The sequence below is a fragment of the Vanacampus margaritifer genome, chromosome 10 (assembly GCF_051991255.1).
Source record: "Vanacampus margaritifer isolate UIUO_Vmar chromosome 10, RoL_Vmar_1.0, whole genome shotgun sequence".
NCBI classification, from domain to species: Eukaryota; Metazoa; Chordata; class Actinopteri; order Syngnathiformes; family Syngnathidae; genus Vanacampus; species Vanacampus margaritifer.
Window position 1 is genome coordinate 11,331,206 of NC_135441.1, and position 26,204 is coordinate 11,357,409.

The 26,204-nt window shown below is 41.3% G+C and overlaps 1 protein-coding gene across 3 annotated transcripts; it reads right to left on the reverse strand.

Annotated features, from left to right (window-relative positions):
• Nucleotides 1-4,140: 4,140 nt before the first annotated feature.
• Nucleotides 4,141-26,204, reverse strand: bcorl1 (BCL6 corepressor-like 1). Of its 3 annotated transcripts, none has more exons than XM_077578732.1 (12): nucleotides 25,958-26,204; nucleotides 18,686-18,772; nucleotides 16,184-18,598; nucleotides 14,191-14,284; nucleotides 13,575-14,018; nucleotides 11,175-11,362; nucleotides 10,298-10,558; nucleotides 10,047-10,213; nucleotides 9,730-9,875; nucleotides 7,986-8,063; nucleotides 5,562-5,733; nucleotides 4,141-5,186 (listed from the first exon to the last, which is right to left on the reverse strand). In XM_077578732.1, the coding sequence occupies exons 2-12, from the start codon at nucleotides 18,689-18,691 to the stop codon at nucleotides 4,844-4,846; spliced, it is 4,314 nt and encodes a 1,437-aa protein (XP_077434858.1). In that variant the 5' UTR covers nucleotides 18,692-18,772; nucleotides 25,958-26,204; the 3' UTR covers nucleotides 4,141-4,843. The 3 variants fall into 3 exon arrangements, with proteins under 3 accessions (XP_077434858.1, XP_077434859.1, XP_077434857.1); XM_077578733.1 differs by lacking the exon at nucleotides 25,958-26,204 and adding an exon at nucleotides 20,978-21,123 and having other exon boundaries at nucleotides 14,191-14,281; XM_077578731.1 differs by lacking the exon at nucleotides 25,958-26,204 and adding an exon at nucleotides 20,978-21,123.

Consider the following 26,204-nt stretch of genomic DNA (forward strand, 5'->3'; position numbering starts at 1 on the left):
AGGTCAAATGTCAGATCATTTGTCGGTCTAAACCACATTAACAAACGCACACACACACACACACACACACACACACACACTATTTAAGACAGCACTCTGCCAAATTATTTTGTTCTGCGCACTAGTATATCACAATGGATACTGATTTCTTTCAACTTATACAGTACTTTATATTTAACACAGAGCAGTGAGTCACCACAAAGGTTAATTTAGTTAACTAAAAAAACCTAAAAAAACTAAAACTAAAATTCGAAAAAACTATTTCGTTAACAAAATAAAATCGAAAATGCTTTTAAAAAAAACGAAAACTAACAAACTACATTTTATGTTTACAAAACTAACTAAAGTTAACTATAATTCTAGCAAAAACGTCCTTCGTTTTAGTCTTTTGTAATAAATTTAATGCATGAGCTTTTGGGGATGATTTTAAATGTGATTTTAAGTAGATTTATTTTGATATTAACAGGAATAAGGACATTTGAAATTGTGTCACACAAAAGTGACGTCATCTAGCAGCAGCCAATAGAAAAGCAACTTCAGATGACGTTGCTCTCATGATGTTTTTTAAAATATTGCACACAAGTAATACTTTTTTTTAAAACTAAAACTAAAACTGAAACTAACTAAAACTAAACTAAAACTAAGCATTTATGAAACAACTAAAACTAATAAAAACTAACAGAACCACGTTGAAAACTAATTAAAACTAATTAAATTTAAAACTCAAAACGAAATAAAAACTAACTAAAATTAAACATTCCAAAACTATAATAACCCTGGTCACCACTAAAATAATGTGTACTGCGGTGCCTTGAGATATGAGTTCAATTAGCTCCTTGACTAGGCTCATAACTCAAAAACATTTGTATCGCAAATCATCTTTCCCCATTGAAGTGAATGGAAATGCTATTAATTTGTTACGGCCTCCCCAATAAACAAAAAAAAAAATGTTTTGTGTGTGGTTTTTAATGAGAAAATTGCACTGTATGAAATCGTTGGCGTCAGGCCAAAACCTCTTAAGTCACCATTTGGTAAATTCTACATGTTTTTAAAAATGTATACTATTGGTCAGTCCACACGTGTGGATGTTATTATTGTTTTTTAAATTATTATTTTTATTAATATCAAGTATTGAAAATGGCTTCCTCTCGTTAAAGATGCCATGTTAAAAAGTGTGATTCACGTTGTCGTTCTTTGATTAAAGAATAGAGTAATTACTGTCAGTGCTGTTCTCTTGTTTGTCTACATGTGTTACTGCATGGTTTGTGTTCAAATATCCATTACTTAAAGTGTTAGCCTATAATGCAGCCACGTAGATGCTAATCATTGCCTAAGTTAGCATCAGCCTAAAGCTAGCAGGCTAAAGGCTGAGCAATGTGGTTGTTTCAAATACAATGTGGGATTCTATTTGTTTTATTTTGTCATTGAACCTTTATTTAACCAGCTTGGTCCTATTTAGATTAAAAACCTCTTTTTCACGAGAGACCTTACATATTATTATATTTAGTGTGACAGTAAACTTTAGCGCCTCTTTTTGATGAAAAAAATACTCATTCTATATACCATACAGTGCTCTTATCTAAAGTTAAGAAAGTTAAGAAAAAAACTTTTCTCTTCGCATGTACAGTATGCTCAACCTTTTGACACCCCTTTGAATGCCCGTAGAAGGAGGGAGCCATAACAACAGGGCGGCTTCCCTGTCCTGTGCCTGTCAGTCTGTCAGTAGGTCTTGTGCAGACTTGCCCTCCTTTTTAGCCAATCAGGCAGCAGGCCGGCACACGGAAGGCCGCCAATGAGCAGGCGGGCCCGGCGGGGGCTCGGTGATGAGGAGGCGCGGACCTCGTATGATGTAATCGGGCCTTTATTTACAGGACGGGTGCGAGGGTGTCCAAATCGTGTCCTGAGACGATTAAATTCTAAACAAAAGTCTAATCTAATTTCAATCGATCCCTGCTGCAACGCTTCCATTTAAATTACACGCACGAGTTCACACAGTTGATCTTTTGAACTTAAGAAAAAAAGGCAGTTCAGTGTACACAAACACAAAAAAGGTCAAATCTGGCAGCATGTTATCAATGCTGGAAGATAAATACGTGTCTGAACTCCAGTAACCTTTTGTGTAAGGGGAGAGGTGGGGGAGGAAGTCCATGCGTTTACATGTGCTCCAATGCATCTTTACATGGGGCCCGGTGAGGACGCGATGGGTATGTCGCGCCTGTGTCAATACTCAGAAATATCTCACCATTACACATTGACACCGACTAGCTAAATAGTGCTGCAAAACTTATCATCAGGTTCAGTAGATATGTTTGAAAACGTCAGTTTTCCTTTCAAAATGAACATTTTGCTATTACATTGAAATCTAAACACATCTTTTTGATATATTGTGAAAGCAAAATCTGCCCGTGTTTATCCATCTTAAGAAGGGCGGCCATTTTGCCACTTGTCAACTGAAAATGACATCACAGTTGCTCAGATACCGACCAATCACGGCTCGTCTTTGAGTTTGAGCATGTGACGTTCACAAGCTGAGCACGATTGGTCGTTACCTGAGATCTGAGCAACTGTGATGTCATTTTCCGTCGACAGCAAGTTGCAAAATGGCCGCCCCTGAGATGGATTAAAAACAGGTGGGTTTTTCTGCTTGATTTATTTTCCGCAAAAGCAGTTATAATCTAGTGCGGCTGCATAAAACATTTTATTGTAGTGATTTTATTTTTTAAAACATACTTTTCATTTCACTGTATCAAATCATTTTTAAATACCCTTCCAATGTCATCTTTTTTTTCCCATTTAAAGAGGTTCATGGGACCTATATATGTGCCACCTGTGCAGTACACTATTAATATCTCAGCATCACATTTTCCCACCTAGCTGTCAAACTGTGCTTTCCAAGTGGTCATTGCATCTTGTAACCTTCCTTTATATCATTCTTCAACATAAAAAAATTCAAGACCTCAAGTCAGCTGCTGGTATGTCTGGCATGTATAAATATAATACACTAAAACATGACATCTCACTTCCAAAGCTTGGCGTCAAACTGCTGCTAAACTGATATTTCTTGAAAGGCACTTTGTTTTTGTAACATTAAAAACAGTTGTCAAATTGTGTTGGCAAACTGATCAATCAATACCTCTTGACATGATTTTTCAACATTAGAAAAGTTGAAGCGAGGGCAATCCATGTGATGTATTTCATCAGTGTGGTTCAACCTCTTCTGGCTCAGCTGCTCCTCAGGCAAGAAAACGTGAATTTGCAACATCTCACATGATGCAACCTACAGCCTGCGTGCAACCATCTTTTTTTTTTTTTTCATGTAACAAGAATGTACATTTCTCTGCGTTTCGAGGATGTCGTCACGCTACTCTTTGATTATCCATGTGCGTAAATGTAATTATAAAGTGGCCATAGTAACCACTGTGAAGTATTTAGTGGCTAGAAATGCATTTCAGACACACGAAGGGATTTCAGACACACGAAGGGAAACTGATGGATAAAGCTTGGCCACTTGCGCCCTCTAGTGGACAAATGAACCAAAACACAATTTGTTTTCCAGGTCCCCCATTTTAAGACTACGTAGTCTCTAGTAATTTAGGATTATTCGAATATATTTTTTCCTAATAAATCTAGACTACAATCATTATTTCATCCTGTACAAGGAATGCTATAAAAAAACATGAATAAATAAAATAATCTAACAATTAATGCTTGTAAGTCATATTAATTAATAGTTTCGTAATGTTTTTCCTCCTATTTTTTTCCACTTTCCATTTTGTTATAGTGCTTATACTGAGGGTGGTGGGTGTGCTAGAGTAGTCCAACTGACGTTTGGCGAGAGGTGTGGTAGACCCCGGACTGGTCGCCAGTCAATCGTAAGGTACATATAAACAAACAAGCATTCACAAACTGAATGCATGCTGTTATGGAACGTGGGAGGAAGTCCGAGAACACGGAGAAAACCCATATCAGCCCGGGGAGACCATGCAAACAACAAGATTCGAACCGTGAGGCAGTTTTGCTAACTACTAGCACACCATGCAGTCCCTCCAAATCATTTATACAGTTGTTGTTCTTTTTTTTTAATCAGTTTGAATGTTTTGTCAGCCAAGCTGCTAAACAAATCCTAATAATAAAAAAATGTATGATTAACAATCATGCTTTATTTTTGATTTCTTATAAAAAGAATCAAATAAAAGTCTCTTGCAGCACACTTGCTTATATCCCCCTGTTCAGCTCAACTCCATCTTTCTGTTAAATATGTTCTTTCGTCTTTTTTTTTTTATTAAGTTTGTGATTCCAACCCAAAATGTCATTGATTGTCAACACACACAAAAAAAAAACTATAGCACCAGTACAATAAAACTGTACTTTCGCTTGCTCAAATACTGTTCTCAAACCAGGGTCGGGGGGGGGGGGGGGAGTAAAGGGATCCCTAATAAGTACGTGAAGCACCGACCATACAAAGCAACTTTTCATACATACACAAGAGGTCAAATATATTAAGGAATATTAAATAAAGCACGACAAAACGAGGTGTCGACAGATGCAAAGAACACGGCTGCACGTGTCCGCTCCTGAAAAGTCCACAAAAAAAAAAGAAAAAAAAAAGTGATTCAGCGAGGGAAGGTCTGGGGGCTGTGTCGTTGCATCTCTGAGGTCCATCCATCAAACATGATGAGGAAGAGGAGGGTGGAGTAAAGGCGTTTGGGGAAAGGGGGTGGGTCCAATGTTTGACTACTATCTCATCTCTGAGGACCGCCGTCTTCTCGTAAGCTTCAAGTTAAGTTAGGAACCTGAAAAGTGAGCACTCGGACGGAGATGTTCATCGTACGAGGGGAGGGGGCTACCGACCTCGCGGCTTCTCCTCCTCCTCCTCTTCATCATCATCATCATCATCATCGTGTAGGATGTGAATGGAGGAGCCCAGCAGTCTCTGAAGCTCTGGAACGCACCGCACCAAATCCACCAGCCCCTCCTCCTCGCCATCTTCCACCTCCTCCTCATCCTCTTCTTTGTCCGTGCTGGGGTAATCCAGAGGCGAGCCAACCTGACTGACGAGAACCTGTCGGTCGAGCTCGGCGCGAGACAGGCTGGCCACCTCCAAGTGAGGGTGGTGGGCACGGAAGGTCCGCGCAGACACCTTCAGACGCTTCAGCACGTCCGACAGCAGGAACCAGTTGCAAAAACTGCAGGGACGACAGCAAAGACACATGGCAAGCTTTTTTTTAAAAAAAAGATAACAAATGATGGAGAAATGACTTCAAAATCAGAACAAATTCCATGATGAAGGTATGTTAGGGAAAAAATTTCAAACCTGACTGGAAATTCTCATTCAAATGGGAAAATTCAAATTTATTTGGGATAGTCAATTTGCGACTCAATGCCGGTCAACACTGATTTGTGCACAGCCCTCATAGTAATGAAATCGGTACTTCCAATTGGCGGGATGAAGGCCTGAGACAAAGCCGCCCTCTCAAATCAAAATCACACCAAATGTAAACAAAGTCGTACATTTCGAAGACCGTCATTAAAGAACACATTGCGACACGGCGTTAACTCACCCCTGCGTTACAGACACCTGCACGTGGTAGCAGGGCAAAAGGGGCTCGGAGGAGAACTCGAACACCAGACTGTCTTTGTTGGATTCCCCGTCGACATTCGCGTTCTCGCCCTCCGCAGACTCCTGGCTCTTCTCCGACAGCAGGAAGTCCCAGCAGGGCTCCTCGCCCGTCTCTGCGTGGGTGAGAAATATCAAGATACATTCGAGTCACTGTCGGGGTTATTAGAGTTTTGGAATTTTTCATTTTAGTTTGTTTTTATTTCATTTTGAGATTTGGTTTTTAAATTTAGTTTTAATTAGTTTTCAAGGTGGTTCTGTTAGTTTTTATTACTTATTTCATAAATGCTTAGTTTTAGTTAGTTTAAGTATTAGTTTTAGTTTTGTTTGTTTTTTAAAAAGTGTATTACTTGTGCGCAATATTTTAAAAACAACATGAGAGCAACGCAATCTGAAGGTGATTTTCTATTGGCTGCTGCGAGATGACGTCACGTTTGTGTGACACAATTTCAAATGTCCTTATTCCTGTTAAACTTAAAATCACATTTAAAATCATCCCCAAAAGCTCATGCATTAAATTTATTACCAAAGACTAAAACAAAGGACATTTTTGCAATAATTATAGTTAGTTTCAGTTAGTTTTGTAAACATAAAATGTAGTTTCAGTTAGTTTTAGTTTTTTAAATGCATTTTCTTTTTTATTTTATTTTGTTAACGAAATTGTTTTTTTGAATTAACCTGGTCACTACCCCCCCCCCCCCCCACAAAAAAAAAAAACCCACAATGGAACTGCCCGAAATTCAATCATTTAGACGATACATTACAGCTATTTGAGTTGATAATTTCTTGCTTCAGACAATCAAATGCTTTAGTGCAGACATTTCGGAGTGTATTATATTACACGTACGCCTACTACTAGTCAGAGCCGTATATAGAGAGAGTTTGGCCAACTGAAAACACGGACGCCATGTTGTTACCCTCGGCCACAAGGTAGGGCGCGTGCGCTCAAGCGTGTAGCGCATGAGCACGCCTATCATTTTGCATGCAAAATTACTTTCTTACACAAACTAGGTGCACAGTTTATTTCATATTTTCCGCTTGTTGTATTTTTTTTTACCTTTGATGCATTTGACAAGCATGTATGATACATGCTATTACTAGTACTGTACAGTATATGGTATTTTTATATATATATTTTTTTACCTGTACATGGATTTTGATTTCCAATGTTGTGAATGCTGGAAATGTTCATATATAACACATTCAAATAAGAGATCTTAATACATGTATTTGCTTTATTTAGTATCTTTGGTTCCTGATATAACAAGCAAAATACTTGATTAAAAAAAAATTTCACGGTACCGATGAATGCATTATAACAGGTTCCTCTGTCATTTGTTTGTCATAATGAATATATGGTCTTAAATTTATATGTGATTTCAGTGTAATTGACAACCAAGTGTCATATTTTCTTTCAATTGTGCATGTGCAATATTTATAACTCATAATCCATATTATGGGCCCTGCTTTATCAAGAGTTAAAATCGATAACTTTAAGTCCATTCACTTTGTACAGGCTTATAATGAAAACCAATTATATTTTTATTTTCAATAAAAACTCTTGATAAAAGGTCGGAGGCTGCATTGTGCAGTCCCACCTACTTCAATTTGTGTTGTTTTACTTTACTTTGCACAACAATGAAGTGTTATTTTCTTTGGAGTCCTCTCATTTGACTTTCACTTCCCACAATTTCCTCCCCGTCGGGTCTCCAGTGAACCGATGCATCATAATACCACTGCCTGCTCGTTGTGAGCAACGTCATGCTGAGCAACAAGGCATGATTCGAACATGAAAGTGGAAAACACCTATTGCAAAACACTACCAAATCCCAGCAGCAGGGTAGCAACATGGCGTCCATATGTCATGTGACCAGCAGTTGACCAATCACAGTGTAGTAGCTCTGAAACAGAGTTGGCCAAACTCTATGTCTCTAGTGGTATGTGGGCTTTCTCGAGTGGTACACAATAGAATTGCAGCCAAGTAAAGTTCGATTGTATTGAACTTTTTCAGTTCAATATATTTGCATTTAATCTTTAAGAACCCTTTTTTATCATTTAGATACAACTTTTAAGTAGAATACATTTTAATTGAATGCACCCCCGCGAACCTTGTGAGGAATATGTGGTTTGGAAAATGGATGGAAATGACGCTGGTTGTTTTATTGCCCTATATTTAAGAGCAGTGTTAATGTTCAAACTAAACATTTGAATTGTTTCAACATTCCCCGCACGTGTTTCCTACTGCTAATCCAGCAGGCCTCAACGCGTCTTCCTCTCCCTCTGAGGTTGAAGGAGCCTCTCCTGTCTCTTTTTCTAGCCACCAGACAGGCGCATTTTCCTGTTTGCCAACATTGGTAACTGAACTTACCGAACAAGGAGCTGCTGTAGAAGTCCCAGTGCAAGGTGGGATCCTGCTCACCGCGCCCCTCCAGGTCAGTGAAATATTCTGGAAGAACAACGGTGGGAACAGTGATGTCATACAAAAAAAGATTTTTTTTCTTCTAGTCATTCGGTTTGGATTTCGATTATGATTTAAATCGATTTTAATCTTATTAATAAACATTTATTTAAAGGTTTAATTTATTCAAAAATAAATCTTGTGCAAACTGTGTTCAGACAACAATAATGTTTACCGATTTTAAATCAGTTTAAATGTAAACTTAACATTCATAGCTTGTTCAAAAAAATATTCATACTTATGCACAACTTGCTTAAATGCCACAATTAAATAGTTAGGAACTATTGTAAAGACGTCTTGTAAACCACCCATCCAGCATTCTGCCACTTGTGCAAAATTACAACTCGCAATAAAGGATAGAACAGAACAGAACAGAACGTAAAGTGATAATTGGCTCATTAAATCATTTTCAGCAGTAAAAATGTAATAATTTGTCCAGAATTAATTTGATAACTTCATTATTTTTCATGTACAACTAATACCTTTAAAAACAATTTTTTCCACTTGCTGTCGACAGAAGATGAAATCATCTGTGCTGAGGAAATAGGAAACGACCAATCACGGCTCACCTGTTTTCTGGGTTTGGTCTGCAAACTGAGCCATGATTGGTTGTTACCAGTTTCCTGAGCATGGGTGATGTCCGCCGACAGCAAGTGGCAAGATTAGCTTTTAAAGTTATTAATTGTTCATGAAAAAGTAATGAACTTATCACATTAATTATAGACAAAATATTATCTTTTTACTGTTGAAAATGGCTCAATGAGTCAAGTATCCTTTTAAGAACAACAGATTTTTAATAATCCAGAAGAAGAAAATACTGCATTTATTCATATGCACTTCGATTTCACGATTTAGCTCATATTCAATGATTCCATTTTTAAAATAATTAATTCATCAAATTAATTTGATTTATTATCCACCCCTAGCAGCAATTGGGACATTTCCAAAAAAAAATCAAAAATCAAAATGCATCTGAAAGGACTAATTATGATGTAATTTATGAAATGATGCAGCAGAAAATAAATAATTTCAGTGGGTATATAGCAAAAAACAACAACAACATATACATATATATATATATAGGTGTGATGAAGTGACATTAACGTCTGATTTTAGAGCAAATATATAATTGACCAACATTTTAACAGCCTTCCATTAGCTTCTGCCACATTTACTAGGGATGTAACGATATCCAAATGTCTCAATGCGATATTATCACGATATGGACCTCACAATATGATAATTATCACAATATTGTAGTGGTGTTGGCAATATTCAAAAAAGCTCATAATACGTTATATATCCACCTCTGAGTTTTCTGCTATATCCATGCCCCTATGCTAGTATGGTCGCCGCCTTGAATTACTTTGTAAACAATGCACAGCGTATGTTACTATTGGCTCAGCAGCGTAAAGTATCATAGTCTATGCAGTTCATAAAGCCGTGTTTGGCTGAAGCAGGTGAAAAGTAACGTTTTTCGATGGCGATGTGGTGCTTTAAATATCGTCGCATGACGACGACGACGACAATATTGTGACAATTTTAAGATCCCGATATTGCGATCACTGTTACATCCCCAACATTTGCACCACCTCGAAAAAGCTCATGAAAACGAAAGCGTCATCACGGTGAAGTAGAAAGCTGGTAGCGCTACCTGTGAGGAAGATCTTCATGGTGGTGCTGTGCGCCAGTTTGACCGGCGTGTGGCCCGAGTAGGTGGCCAGAGTCGGGTCTGCGCCGTGGTTGAGGAGCAACCACACAATGGGAAGGTTGTCGCTAGCCACCGCGTCGTGAAGCGGCCTGTGGGGGACGATAACAAACTAAAATTTATACAATATAAGAAGTATACTAACTAATCAGTCTCACGTTAACATCAATTTGTGAACATTGAGTTGGAGAAGGACAGTAAATGTGATTTTCATTGACGGGCTAATTGATAGTAATAGCAAGCACATAAGCCTATTTATTTACCGCGTTCCATCCTGAGCACTGCAGTTAACGTCGGCGCCGTGTTTGAGCAACATCTGGACAATTTGAGTCCAGCCACGAGAGGACGCCTCGTGGAGGGCCGTGTAGCCCGCGTTGTCACGCCGATTCACCTCCCTGATGTCCTTTTCAAGACAGTACTGCACCACTTCCTGATAAAACAACCCCCACCAAAAAAGGTCAAATTCCTGCGGAGGTGAATATTAAATAGAATGTATTTTTTTTTTTTTTTTTACCTGATAGCCCAAACGAGCGGCGCGTTGCAGCAACGTCTCTCCGGCGTTTTTATTGACAATCAGCCGCCGCACCTCGGGTGGGATCGGTCGCTTGGGGGGTGACTCCGGGCTGCTGTGTTTCCCTGACAAGCTCCTTTTGCCGGACGGAGACGATGGCACGCTCTTGGCGAGGGCCGGGGGGCTGCTGCTCTCCGTGGTTGCGTCCTCATCCAGAGCCGCAGGGACGCCGCGCTTACCCAAGCTGCCGCGCTTGGTCTTGGTCTAAAACAAACGCGAATAGAGGAGAGTGATGACTCAAGTCAAATGGAATGCATTGTGATCTCCATCAATAGGTGAACCCCAAACAAAGGAACAGGAGGATTTAGAAAGGGAAAAAAAGACAAAAATTGAGCCACAGGGGGCACTGTTGGCTTATTGATAATTGGCTTATATACACTGTATTCATCAAAAAGCTGCATTTAAAAATACAGAAGAACCTTAAACATTACATGGAATGTACCATAAATTGACTTGTGTAAAATAGGTTGAATGTAAAATTGACACACAAGGGAAGGTTTTAAGTTACCTTGCACTATGATTTGAACACATCTGACTTTGAGGTGTACATCATAATCAGAATCAAAATCATCTTTTTTTCTTTCTTTTTTTAAATCATCTTTAAAGTATGTTAAAACACAGTCATTGTTTCTTGTAGTTGGGAGTCACACTACTGCTATCACAAAAAACAAAACATACATTAAGCACCTGTACTGCGAGGCAAACATGCAAACCACTGGTGTACTGAGCTGCTATTTTTGTATTTTTTTTAAGGCACCTGAACGCAACATCAGCACTCGATTTCAGAGGTCTAATCGAAAATAGAATCAAAGCAGCTCACCTTTTGCTCATCACTGTCACATAAGTGTTTGCTTTTGAACTTCCTCTTCCCGGAAGGCTTGTCGTTGGACTCAGGTGATATGTCGCTAGCCTGGTAGCGGGCCGAGCCCGAGCGTGTGAAGGAAGGTTTTCGTGGTGGCGCCTCCGGACTGGAAACAGCAGGACTTGAACACTGAGATTTCTGTAAATCTGCAATGATCAGGTTGAGTTTTGTTACCATTTGGGGGGAAAAAATGGCTCCTGGGACAACTTACAGAAAATAAATATTTCCTAGGCTCCCCTTGTAATTGTAATACTAATCTAAATGCCATAGGAATTAAAAAGTTGCCTATTTTTGAAATAAATAAATAAAATCATAGTGTTACAATATCCAATTGCGAAATTTTTTAGAAAAAAAAGTTTTAATGTTATGAGCAAAAAAAAATGGGTAAAAAAAGGTCCTAATCTTTACAAGAACAAATGTATTTATTGGGAATAAAAAGTTGAAATGTTAACGAACATTTGAGAGGATTTGTTGTACTTTGTTACTTTGGATTGGTTAAATTTTGTTTCCATTTAAAAACCGGGCTACTTAGAAGGGAGAAATTTTCCAAGGACCCCTCAAAATCATAATGCCATTTAAACATCACTACCATGTAGGGATGGGTACTTTTTGTGGTATGGACCGATTTTACTTTCGAGCAGTTTCGGTTCTGAAGCGCGTCTTTCAAAGTTGTGACTGCGGGAGTGGAAGAGTTGACGATTTTCCATGGCGCACTTGAATGCAACATGCACCAGCAAACTGACGTCACCCAATCGCACAGGATTCACGTACAAAGAGTGAGGCCGAGGGTGCGGTTGGGGCTCGCGGGAGCCCTCTCTGCCCCACAGCGTCCACGCAACCTAGTCCTGGTCTGGCCGCGAACGGCGCGGGGACACCTACATTTCCGGGTTTGGAAGTAGTTTTGTAATATTAACTTATGTTTATTAATTATACTTCAGTAATTGTAAAACGTTAAACCTTTATTTTTACAATTACTGAAGTATCTCTGGCTCATTTGAATGAAATTGTATTTTATTTTTTATTTTTCAAGTTTTACATATTGAAAGTTAATTGTTAAATTGATTTAAAAAAATATTTTACTATTAAATAAACAATGATGAACATTTGCTATCACTCCATAAATTAATACATACAATTTAATAAATAAATAAATGTTTAAAAGAGAGAGAGAGGGCAAAAGTACAGAAAATTGGTACCGTTGGGTACCGGTATCGATTCCCAGGTAGCGAGTATTGGAGTAGTACCGGTTCAAATGTGAAAGGTACCCATCTCTATTACCATGTATACCCCTAAATGCCAAGGGAATTAAAAAGTTGCCTGGTTGGAATGCAACTATAACAAACTCAAAAATAATAATAATTTTAAGAGAAAAAAAAGCTGCTTTACAAGAACAAATTTTGTTGGTATAAAAATTTGTACTCTTTTAAAAATAAAGTCATAATATTAAATATTAAAGCTAAATTTAACAACAAAAAGAAACTAATTTTAACAAATACATTTAAAAAATATAACTATTATTGTAATATTACGTCATTATAGAATAGACACCTTTACTTATTTATTTATTGGGGGGGAGGGCATCTAGAAAAACCACCAACCACACTTTTTGATCTTTTTTTACTTACCTTTCTTTAAATTAAATAACCACAAGTGTGCATTACTTATTTTAATAATAACAATAATCTTCCAAGTTTTTAGCCTTTTTTTAGTTAATGTAGTCACATTTATTAAAATTATATGATAACAAATAAACATGTATTATTTTATTACTAATAATTATAATTTGCACAATACATTTTACATTATTGTATTATATTTTGTAATTTCTTGCAAAATTATGATAAAAAAAAATTTAATATACAAAAAAGTATTAATTATTTTGTTAACCTTTTGTTGCATCAATTTAGCCATTTTTCCCCCTTAAAATTGGTTAGGTAAATTGTATTTATTCATTATCTACATACTGTAATGTGGTATTGGAGCTATTCCAAATAATAAAATAAAATATGCATTTAAAAAAAATTACATGCCGTCCACATTTATTACAATGAAATTAACACTGTTAATCCTTATGTGTGATATATAAAATTTCAAAATTAGCATAAATGATTTTATAATCAATATAAAATATTTTACATATACATTTTTATTTTTGTTCCCCTTTTACCTCAACTATGAATGATCTGATCCAGCTGTCCATTTAAAAAAATCAAATGTGGACCTTGAGTACAAAAGTATGCCCACGGGAGAAAGGAGAAAAAAAATCAAGGTTGATTTTACACAGAATGACCCTATGGATTGAAGTGGTGGCGGTGGCGGTAACAAGCATTCTCCTCTCAAAGTAAACAATGAACATACCCGCTGTGATTCCACTGTCTGACTCATCAAGGTGGTCTCCTTCTTCCAGTTTGTCCTTCTCAGTGATGTACTCCCCCGTCTGGTACTTTCTGTTACGGCAGTGCCGCCTCCTTTTATGCGCCGGGGCGTCGTCCTCCGCGTCGACCGCCTTGCTCTTGTCCCGGACGTCCCGCTCCTTCAGCCGGTTGGAGCGGGGCCTCCCTCTCGGACGGCGGGCCGGCGTCCGCGGGGGTGAGGGTGAAGGGGCCCTTTCGGGGGGTGGTGGCGGCGGAGGTGGGGAAGGCGTCGCGAAGCCCCAGAGGTCCAGCCTGGCCTCGTCTGCACGCCGCCGTCCTCTCCTCAACCTCGGGAACGAGGCCTCTTTAACGGCGGCCTCCTTACTGGCCGCAGCGGACTTCAAGGCACGAGTCTCTTCACCCTCGGGACTGCTGCTACCATCTGTAACTGATTAAATCGCATTTGACTGTTACTCTCCCGCATACAGGTGCAGGTGACACATCGGAAGCATTCACAATTTGTGTGTATCGACCTGAAGAGTAAGAGTAAACGGCTCAATGAAAGGCTACACAAACAAAAGCGTAATGAAATCTGACATTTTAAGGAACAAAGACGATACCGGTTTTGTTGAGGGGTTCTTCGTCTTTCCAAGTCTGCTCTCTACTCTGCGAGGAAAGTCGTTGCTCCAATTCTGATGTTTTTTGTTTCATCTGCTGAAGACGGAGGACGGCATGAATGTTATTGGGGATGCAAATGACAACTTCATAAATTCTAGCACAAACATATACTACCCCCACAAAGGTTAGGGGTTCGGCTTTTGGGTAAAACTTCAGGATAAACCTAAAATGCACCATTACCATTACAGGTTAACTTAATTTGACCTTGAACTTTTGAATGCCCATCTCCAAATGTTGAATGCTTCGGTGACAGTCCCTTTTTTTTTTTTTAACAATAGACAAAATTCATAACAAGTGTTTATTTCCGGAAAATTTCCAAGGGGTGTCTAATTCTATGCCTTTCTGTGACTCTTGGTATCTCTCTGTTGCAACCTATTCATGACACCCTAAATTCGATGACCACTTCACTCTGAGAAAATCATGTATGAAGCCTCACTAATAGAGATGCACTGAAATTAAAATTATTCGCTGAAACGATATGAGAAAACAAGATCTGAAAACCACAACACTGAAAGAAATGATAATACCTTAAAAACCTAAAAAAAACAACAACAAACAAATACAAATAAAAAAATCCTCAGATGGGTCATTTTTTGCATTTTGCTACATTTGTCTAAGTGTGTGTGTAAAGTTTCAAAGATAAGACCAGCATTGACATTAATCTTTTAAAGATCCTTTTAATTACAGTCATTATGTGGGGGGGAAAAAAGAGGCAAATCTTGCGATAACAAAAATCACCATCATTTGAAAATTACAACAAATATCTAATTGACATTTTTGACAGAAAATAATCTGAAGCCCTCCTTTCAGTAAAGTAATATAATGTTCAAAATAATGTACTGTATAGTAATACTGTATAAATGTAGCAAAATATATCTAATAAGACTACATAATGACTATTATTGCTGTACAGTGGACCCACATATACTTACATGCATGTGAAAAAATATATTCTCTTATTTACTTTTTAACTCAAATAACCCCCCACCCCCCCCCCCCCCCAAAAAAAAAAAAACATCGCTTAACTTCAGGGGTTGGCTCCACTCAAAAAAGGGGGAAAACATATTTTTACAATATTGAAAAGCATATCTATAAAAAGGTGAATCCCCGGGTGCCAAACCACAAGTATTGGGGGGAGCACTGTACATCTTTTAATAAAAGTCGCAAATAAACATACACTCCATATGTTGTTAATATGCATAGTAAGGAACAAACACATTGCAGTTAGAAGGAATTTGTAGTTGATGAAATTCATGAAATTAGTGTTGGAAGTGACGGAAAATATGAGCCATGACAGCGGGTGAGAGGAACGTCACAAGGGACGTGGCAAGCTGAGCCAAAAAAAAAAAAAGTAAGTCAACCAATTTATTTCAAAGTTGGCAGAAGCATAGAAAAATACATAATTTGGGGAATTTTGGGCTTGTTTCCCCACCACCACCTCCCCTCATTGGGCTAGCAGCATGCTGCGCACTGGCTAGCCAGCAAAGCGCTTGCGCTTAAAAGGATTTTGCTCGCGTCATCACAATATCCTGTTTCGGCCGTGCGGTTTTGAAACAAAAGTCTTTTGAACAGAAACCGTAAATTTGGGGTTACCGAAATTTCGGTGCATCCCTATTCAACTGTAGCAATGTACTGTTGATCAGTTCTTAGGTGTCATCTTTGTTTCAGGACATCAAAGATTTTGTAACACCAATTCTAATTAAACCAGGATATGTATTGGTCAATTCATCGATCTAACACCTGTTGTGATTTTTGCCGTCCAAATCCTTGTGAGAGAACAGCAAGTTGTGCAAAAAGTATTGAAACAATTGGTCAAAGGTTATGGTGCATTTTAGGTTCATAATAAAAGTTCACCCGAAAGCAGAATATCATCTACTTTTTTTTTCTGAGTAGCGTGATGTAATGTTAACAAATCCAAACATAAAGAAACTTTACCTTCTTTTGGGAAGTTGGTGTCATATCTTTGTCTTTATCTCTTGCCGTCTTTCTTGCCGACTCCGCCATTGACTTTTCCTTTGAGGTCTTCTTAGGACTAACTTTCTTCTTTTTAACAGCTTTGGTTGGCGACTCCTCTTTGGTTCCGTTTGTTTTCTTCTCGTCACCTCGACCCGGAGACCGGCCCGACAGAATAGATGCAACTAAACCTCCCAGATTTTCATCTGGGGGACCGTCTGACTCTTTGCTGTCTTTTTTCAGCACCTCCCCCTCCAATACCTCGGCCAGTTTACTCTCCAGCCTGTTTCCATTTGTTGATGTGTTGCTTCTGAGGCTATGCGACTGTCCAAAAGGCTTCGAGAAACCATGCTTGTGTTCTCCCTGATGGCTGCGCATCTCTGCGTTATTCTCCGAGGTCTCTGTGGATTTCAACCTTTCCGGCCTTTTTCTGGATGGAGTCAACCCCCCTTGAGACAAGACTCCAGGCCACTTTTCCGTGGACCAGTATGCTGAGGGTTCATATGGAGAGGCTTGCTTGAGTGGGGTGTCTTTGAGAAGAGTCAGAACATTGTCTTTTCTTGACACAGGGTGCGTGTCGCTTGTTTCAAAGTCTTGCTGCTTCACGATGGACGCCAGGTTAGAGAACGGAGACGGTTTCTCCCACGAATCTTCCGCAGGTATGGATGGACTCTGAAATTTGGAACTTTCCGCATTTCCTTTGGGTGTTGGAGAATCTGGTGAGATTTTCCTCTGAGCCGAGGATGCTTGGTGTGGAGAATGAGAGGATTGTTGCCAAGCGGAGTACGGACCCGCTGCTTTGCCAGGCTTGAGCTGCGTGTTGGTGGTGCTTGACAGGGCCTTCATGAGGGCCCCTTTAGCAGGACAGTTTTTGGTGATGGCTGTGCTCGAGTTTTTGACGTGCTTGACACTCTGGGCACGCTTCAGTGACGGGGGCCTTTTTCCTCCCGAGGTCGCTTGTTCTCCCTGGTCGATTATTGATATAAACTCCTGCTTAGCAAAATTCTGGAACTCATCTGCAAAAGTCCCTTTGCCATCTTTACCTCGAAGCGTAGAGGCCAGTATGGGACTAGCTACACCTACGTATGTTCCAGGGATATTTTTAATGGGCTCTTGTGAAGGTCCCTTGCTCCATGCCGGTTTAAGTTCAGAGGCCTGGTGATTCTGTGACCGGATCGATTGCTTTTGATGCGATCCATTTCTGTGTGTATTGGGTAAAATGGGGAATTGGCCAGCTGCGCCATACGTTGTAGAATGAGTCTTTTTTGAGTTGAGAAAGTCTGTTTTATTTGACTCGCTCTTTTGGGGCTCCTTCGTCAAACCTGGAGGGTCATTTGTGCATTTTGGACGTTTTGATTTAGCGGACAAGTCCAGGGGAACATCCCTTGGTTCCAGCGAGGACGCTACTCTATGCTCTTCTGTTTTCAGAGCGCTCATGGCGATCTTGTCTAAGCTGAGGCTCTTTTCCACGTGGTTAAGAAGTCTACTCTGAGAGGCGATGGTGGCTAGTGCAGAGCCGCAACAAATGGCGGCAGTGGGCGACAATGTGTAGTGGGTGGGTGCTGTGGAGTTCAATGACGGGTGTTGCAGCGGGAGGGCAATAGCCGGCGAAGCCACCACTGAGGCCAGCGACTTATGCTCACCGACAGATTTGGCGTTCTTGCTGGACGAATGGTTGGCTTTAAGTTTAGAGGCTTTTTTCTCGGAAGCCGGAATCCGGCCCATGGAGAAAGGATAGTGGTAGGTACGCATGAGGGGCGTCCCTGCTACACCTGAGGTTTGAGGTTGAACGTCTTTTGGAAACTGGCTGGCAGTGGCTTCTCTCAAAGCCGCGATCTGCCCCAATGCTGGTGGGAGAGTGATTTTACAAAGTGGGGAGGAGAAATCGGTGGAAGGCAGGAAGGCAACTGGCTGGGCTGGTTTGAACAAGGAACACTGGAAACCAGGTGGAGCAGATGGCGTTTGCGTATGTGATTTCTTGCTGTGACCGGGATTGGCCGAATCCTCCCGGCTGACTTTTATGCCACTCGACCGCTGAGGAGCGGGTAAGGCCCCCGCACCGTCGGCCTTGATTTTAGCGGCCTCTACCGCTCTTTTGTCTGTCCTCTTCTCAGCGCCGGCGGGGGCTGAGCTTGACATTGGTTCATTGTTGAGCTGCCGGGGTGGAGAAAGCTCCGGGCTGTGGTTGTAATTACTGGTGTCCGGGCAGGCTCTCGCTGTCTTACAGTCTGTTGTCGGAGTGGTCTTGTTTTGCTGACCGAGGGTAACATCGCCTCGAAACTCAAGGGGCAGCGTTTGGGGAGGATTTCCCACCATGCTCATGGACGCTTTATTTGGAGCACTGATTTCTCTGCTCACCGTGCCTCCATCCCCTACATTCATTAGTGAAGAATCCACCTAGGTAATAAAGAATGGAGATCAAGCAGCCATTTTTAATAAGCTACCCCCATACACTAATCCAACCGTAATAAAAACAATGCATACCTGCATAGGTGTTTCTTTAACACAACATGCCTCAAAGGGTAGCTGAGTCAGTCTGATGAGAGTTTTTCTTTAAATCCAATATATAGGCTGCAAAGAGAAAATCAATTCATTACCACACTGTATACTGCAAAGAAACGTTTGATTCAGAATAGGAAAACTTCCTTTCGACTAGCTTGCCTCTGAGGCCAAACATGATTCAATTTCCTGACAGCAGGGAGATATTTCCATGTACCTTTATCCTGTTGTTTAGTATATATATATATATTTGCTATACACAAAAAGAGAATCCCTGTGTAAATCGAGATTGCAGGTTTCAAAATGTATGTCGTTATATGTATATGTTACTGCAGACTTATAAAGGACTCTTTTTTTGTCCTCATCCACACAATGATTCCAAAGCAGGGCAGGGTTGGATGGCTTTGCCTGTCCACTTTAAGAACTAGTCTCTGTTTCAGTGCCCTATAAGATGCTGACAAACAGATAGCCTCAAGGTTCTCTGCACTGATGAATCCTTGTATGTAAAGTGAGCAGATTTATGCAAATTGTTACAATGTTAAGCATGATTGCAAATTTCAAGCAAGCACATTAGAACTGTGATTTCCAACCGGTGTCCCGCACGGTTGGATCATCAGGTGTGCAGCTGTGTTACTATAAATAACGTATTGCTGTTCAACTGTCTACTTCAGCAACATATAGCGAACAAAATTTTTTTTTTTCTGCATATTAAAGTTTGGAGATGGTTACCTGTGCCTAATTCAGGGTCAACCCTAGCTCTGAAGGTGAATGAATGAAAACTGTCATCTGACTAACGTTGTACTGTATACCCTTATGTTTTTGCCTTTTCAGAGAAGTCTCGTAATATGAATATTTTGTAAAGCAAGGTGGAAACGAGTTCTTCAAGAAAAGCAATAGGTTAAAGAACAATCAAGTACGCATGTGCAAACAAGCACACACAATTCTTCACTGAAAGTGTTTGAGCCATGCTAATGACCACAATGGTACAGCCTCTGCCTCAATTTGCACTGGGAAAGCCCCTGGCTAGATAGCACAAGGCACATAATAAACCATTTGTCAACTTTTTGTAACATTTTTCATTGGTGGTGTGTTATAAGATTTGATCGAATGTAAAATGTGTGCCTTGGCTCAAAATGTTGAAAAATAAACCTTGGCTTCTACACGTCACCCCTTCTTTCGGATGTCAATGTTGCAAATGATATGATGTGATCGATGTAACCTGTAATAATGTGTCCGAAAGGAAAAAATGAATAAAACAAAACAAAATCAACAAACACAGTATTAGAAGACAGCGTGGGGAAGAAAAGAGCACCACAAGCAAGTGAAGCAAGCACACGTGAGTTCAGAGAGCAGTTCAACTGTAGACTAAAATGCGACGAGGCAGAATTTTTTTTTCGGGGCTAAGGAGGATAAATACATCACCTCGAGGTGGCTCAATAACAAAGAAAAACAAATCACAAGACACCATCTCCACTGGCCGGTGCATTCATAGCTTCGTTGTCCATGTCTCTCTATGTGGGCCAACACATGCACACGCTGAACGGTGCAGTTTATTGTGAATGCAGCGCGCAGCTTCGCAGCCTACTTTCGGCTCACTGTCCAGCACGAATGACGAGAGCCCGGGCAAGTGCAGTCGGAACCTCCTAATGCTGCGAACATCAGTCACAAGTCTGATGACGAGGACGGTAACGACACAGTGGTGGTGGTAGCAAAGGGGGGTACGTACGCCCCCCCCCCCCCTTCCTCCAAAACAGCTATCTCGATATCACATTAACGAAAGCAACAACAAAAACTCTTCAATACCTCAAACGCCTGTCTGCACAGAATCAATATCAAAGCCAGGAGGGGGGATAAAGGATAGATTCAGACACGGGGGGTGGTGGGCGACACAAGTTAATGCGCAAGCTTGTGTTCCGGAGCGGTCACCGCTGTCACGGAGAAAGCAGGAGAAGACGAAGCCCGACAACTCCGCGGCCGGGCAGCGGCGACCGAGGTTCCCCCGCCGGTTCGCACGCAGAGCCGGGCTGCTGTTATTTATCCTCAGCCGACCTAGCACGGAGCGTCGGGAGCAACGGCGGGTGTCCCGTCCTCTCTCGCCACTTGCGAGGCTTCCGTACGCGGACCCCGACCCCACGAAACCGCCTGCTACCACCACCACCACTGCCCCCCCACCACACACACACGCACACACACACCACCCCCTCCACCTTATTTTCCCTCTCTCCCCTTCCGAGTCGCCACATAAAAGATGTCCAATGACACGAGCAGCCCGCTCACCCGGATGGTGCGTGAACGTCGCACGGCGGACGGCTCCGTTCCGCGGCTGCCTCTCCGGCCTCTGGCGGTCCGCGGCTCTTCACTAACCTCGACGGTTTTCGCTTCTCAAAGTCCGGGGAGGGGGGTTGTTAGGGAGGGAGGGAGGAGGGGAGGGGGGTCGTCAAGACTGTCCGTTCCGTATCTCCAGTCTGATGGGAGCGAGAAAGCGAGCGAGAGAGGGGGGGAGCCTATGGGAAATGTAGTGCACGAGTATCCACGCCCAGGATTAGACGTTGGAGAAGCAGGGAGGGATGAGGACTACAGGTACCAGCATGCGTCGCGGCGTCACAGCCGCCCGCTTCAGGAGGCACGAGGGGGGATCGCGACCACAGCGGAACGGCCGTGGTGTTGGTGGTGCAACTTAAACTGAAAAAAAAAATGCCTTTACGTGAACAGGTCACCAAGTCATGAACTGTTACTTTAAAGCCAAGAGTCTTAACAGGAAGCCAAAGGGGAATGTAGTGAAACGAGGAAATAAAGTGTGGGAGAGGTTTGAGTTCGTTGATGAAGATGAGGAAGCAAGTGTGTTGAGAAGAGGAAAAGAGCACATGCGCGTTTTCACGGAGATCTTCCAATCTAATGACACGTAAATTGCGATTTGAAGTCACCGCTGTAAACTCACTTAAATCAAACTGGGTTCACCTGTGATAGTTATTTTGTTTATTTACAGCTGTGGTTATAAAACCTTTTCAGCTGTGGATCATAATCTGAAATTTGGTGCCGCAGAATAACAGCATGCATGGTGATCTGCTTTGCACATGCCGCACAGCTCTGACGTTGTGGGTTTGAATCTTGCCTTCCTCTGTGGAGTTTGCATCATTTATCCTGTGCTTGTGCTGAATTTTCTCCAAGTGTTACAACAACTCACATCCCAAAACATGCATTTTAAGTTCTAACTAACTTGTTCATAAGTGTGGGTATGTGTCAATGTTTGTCTATTAATGCTCTGTGATTGACTGGCAACCAGTCCAGGGTGTAAACCAGCTCTCTTCCAAAGTCAGGTGGGATAGACGACATGCAGCTCAGGTGTGACTCCAGCAGTGTATGAGATGGATGGACAGATTTAAAAAACAACAACAACATTATACCATGTATTAACATGCAAGTTTACGATGCATGACAACATGATTAAGAATGCATGCGCCAGCTTGACAATGAATACTAAAACATGTCCACTATTTGGGACTTGTTTTGGTTCCGGGCGCCAAAATCCTAGAAGCCCTGATCTAAAAGACTCTTCTAACACAAGCATCCATCCATTTTCTACACCCTGCGGCCAAGCACTTAACTCAAAGTGATTGTTGGATAAATCTAACAAATTCCAACTAGATTATTTTTATTGAAAGCTTGCAAGTCTACTAGCAAGCAAACATGGACATGGAACATGCATGGACATTTTCTGTCCATCACAGTTCCTGCCCATAATTTAAAGCTGTGATTCACAAAACTTCAGTTCAGATTTTAGCTTTAGGATTTATTCGGCATCTGAAAATGAAAGTTCTTTTTTTTTTTTTACTCATTAAGCACTCAATATCTTTTCAAAGAGCTTTTGGAAACAAAGTCACAAATACTGTGTTCTTTAACGTTAGTTTATGTACAGGTACAGTCAGACTCATTTGCACAAAGCAGATGTTCTTGAATAGAACAGTTTTCCACCTGCTAACCAGAAGCCTGAAAATAACAGTAACAGTCATTGCCACACAATTCCATTTAGGCTACATACTATTTTCCACGCTAAAAGGGGTTGATGACTGTAAAATAACTGAACAATATGCACAATTTATTATTGTGGTTGTAATTTGCAGTAGTGTCGTTGCAGATATTTTGGTAATTCCCAGATGAGTCCGCTGAGTGTTTGTGAGGTATCATGATGAGTCAAAAAGGGAGTTTGTTAGTCACGTCAAAATAGAGATGGGATTGTATTTTAGTTTGTATTTTGTAGTTTTGAATTTTACAGTATTGTCACATACAAGTATATGCCCTAAGTCAACCCAAAAATGTTCATTACAATATGTTTTATGCAGCCCCACTAGTGCAAACATGGTAAGGTATTCTGATTAATATTGCATTTGTGAAATATGAATTAAGCAGCAAAATCCACCCTTTTTTTTTTAAATTTATCTACTTCACGGGGCAGCCATTTTGAAACATGTTGTCAATTGAAAATGATATCACAGTTGCTCAGAGATCAGGTAAACCAATCACAGCTCAGCTTGCAAACATCAGACCAAATTTAAAAAAGAGGTGAGCCATGATTGATCCTTACCTGAGCTCTGAGCATCTGTGATGTCATTTTCAGTTGACCACAAGTGGCAAAATGGCTGCCTCCCTGAGATGGATAGAATTGGGTGAATTTTGCTGATTAATTAACATCCCGCAATCACAATATTAATCAGAATACTGTGTTTAGACCAGTGGGTCTGCATAGAACATAATTATAATGGAAATTTTTGGTGTGACTTCCCCTTTCAGATTTGTATTTCGAGTACCGGTACCTTTTATTAGAAACATCTATGACGCAGCCCAATTCTACACAACTGCAAACTATGACATATTGTTAAATGAAGATCTCACTCAGTGTCAATCAAAATGCATTGTTTTAATTTTTAAAGGCAGATATAGCTCTTGTATTATATCTATTAGCAAGGTCCAACTTTAAATGGCGGCCCGATGACCCTAGGCCAGTACGGCACCGTGTCAGCCCACCACATAACTGAACAGATGCTGGCCCAACCGGTCTAGTACAAATTTCATTCATAAATAGAATGAAATCAACACATTGCTGCTTTTTACTGTGATTGAAAAAGCCCTCCCCAAACTTAGGGTCAGATCCCAAAATAAGGCCCTGGTCCATTTTTATTGGGTCAACAACTGTTGAGTAAAATGCAGTAATGTTATAAAGGTCTACTCCACACCACAAAGTCTAGATGGATTCAAACCCTGAACCTCAAAAGTGTGAACGGACGTGCTTACCATGATGATGGCCATGGCAATTTATCCATAAAAAAAAAGACATCCATATACAGTAATTGCTGACATAATTAGCATTTTTTTGTGCTCTTACTGAAATGCCATAAGATGTTACAATGCCCTATCTAAAAGGTGTGGTGTTTGGGAAATATGTTGACGTGAAACATCTCAAGGAGAGTGTCTTCACCACATGTACAAACTTCCAGTGCATTTTTTTTTTTTAAAAAGCAAATCATTTGCAATCCATTTGTTTTCAAGGGTAATGTTCTAAGATGAGTTTGAAATTACATTGAAAGTGTTTTGGGGTATGGATATGGCCGAAAACAAAAATTGGGGGGTTACTAGTCACTTGAACGGCAGATTCTGCAAAAGAGGATTTATCATTTTTGTCGATTAGCATATTTTCAACTATTTTCTTTTTTAAATTCAAACTTACACGTTACACCAGGTCTTGAGCACAAGATGGGCGATGCAAACTTCGAAACACAGAACTGTGTGTGCGACCCTTCTATTAATGATCAAAGGTTATTAAATTATCTTTGAAAGGGCATCATTTTCAATCTAGTTCATTTGCTTCTAATAGCACATACACCTGGAAATAAAAGTTGCACTAGCAGGTTGCACGTCTTTCAAAAAACAAACAAAAAAAAACAATAATTAGTACTACTATTATGATCTTGGACTCATCTCCTTCCATAATCACATTTTGTCTCGGTGGTTAAGCAGCCCTTGCTGTAATTAGGCCACTTGTCTTATTATACCAAAAGGCTGGATCAGCTTTTTCAAGGCATTTCCTACTTTTCTCAACACTTGTGCTAGTGAGGAACTGGACAAACACAAACACGAGAGGCTGCTAGGTGTTCGGGGGCTTGTTTTGTGTTCGCATCCAGCCCGGCGTCGAGACGGAGCGGTTGGTGGCGGGTGGGGGGCAACGCTCAACCCAGCGGTCAGAGCTGAAACTATTTGGCTGCGTGGAACATCGGCATGTGGGAGCCTCTCCGACATGCCCTTCGTCATTCGCCCAGTAATGGCTGCGCACAGGCGGCCACATCGCTGACAGATTGCCCAATGTGAACATGGCAACCCCCGCTTTTATGATAAAAACACAAACAGGAAGGGACATTTGTAAACAACAACAAAAAGGGGGCGAGCGACTCGAGCCCGCGAGCTCGGTGGAAGCGTCGGGAGTGCCACACACACACATACACACACAAACACATCACATCGAGAGCTCCGCTGCCACCGACCGGGACAAGCGGCAGCACACTTCCCCGGTAGTGAGCGGCCACTCCGAGGCTTGGTGACCTGTGACTCGCCATCGGATGACGAGGTCGGAAGTATCAAAAAATAGTGCAATTCAGCATTGATTTTGTTTATCGCTAAGGGCCTACGTGTGTTTTAGGGACAAGACACCCGCCTTCAAAGTGCCCCCCTCCCTTCCCTTCTTGTGAGACTATTTTAGGCCGCCATGGCTTCACCAAACGAGGATGTCCCGTCTAAGTTCACCTGAAGGGGGGCAACTGGGTACCCATTTTGGCTAAAGTCATTAAATACATCAGGAAGGGAGGTTGATGTTAATCGCCGGGGTTATTAATGCATCGCTCGTCCACATGATGTGATAAAGCTCGGCACCTGAATGCATCACTTCTCGTGTAGTTTGGGTAACCCCCCCACCATCCTAACCTAACCGCGTACCTCGCAACGTATTCGCCTTTGCAGACACACGCCGTGTCATCCCAACTTGCTCGCGTGTGAGCCCCTCTTTACACACAATGCCGCGGGATAGCAGCGAGACGTCGCCGGGTAGAAGATTAAAAACCGGGGGGGGAACGACGACACGAAAACACATCCAGGTCAAAGTTTGGCAGAGTTTGAACTCGTCCTCGACCTCCCTGTGCAGTGTGCGCCCCCCTCCCATGCCTGTAACGCCTTTGTTATTAGTAATGGCACGCTATTGCGCCGTCTTCTTACCTTGGCGCTCCGAGCTGTGTGCAGCCGCAAAGCCTGCGTGTGCACACGGTGCAACAAGCGAGCCGTCGTTAGCGGAGAGAGAGGGGAGTGGAGGGGGGGCTTCCGAGCCGGTGGTCCCGCCGGGGTTGCTCTCCGCTAAGAATAAACAGAGGTGGTGATTCCCCCCCAAAAATGTTTTTTGTTGTTGTTGCTTGGTCCTCGCGATCTTCGCTTATTGCCCGAGCTTTGGGTCTGCAGCAGCTGGAGA

Bases quoted from the DNA above. Each gene is read 5' to 3' on its own strand.
- bcorl1 (XM_077578732.1), bottom strand. The intron at 14,019-14,190 runs GTATCGTCTTTG...CGATTTAATCAG, and splicing joins AGAACCCCTCAACAAAACCG to TTACAGATGGTAGCAGCAGT. The intron at 11,363-13,574 runs GTATGTTCATTG...TGATCATTGCAG, and splicing joins AGACAGTGGAATCACAGCGG to ATTTACAGAAATCTCAGTGT.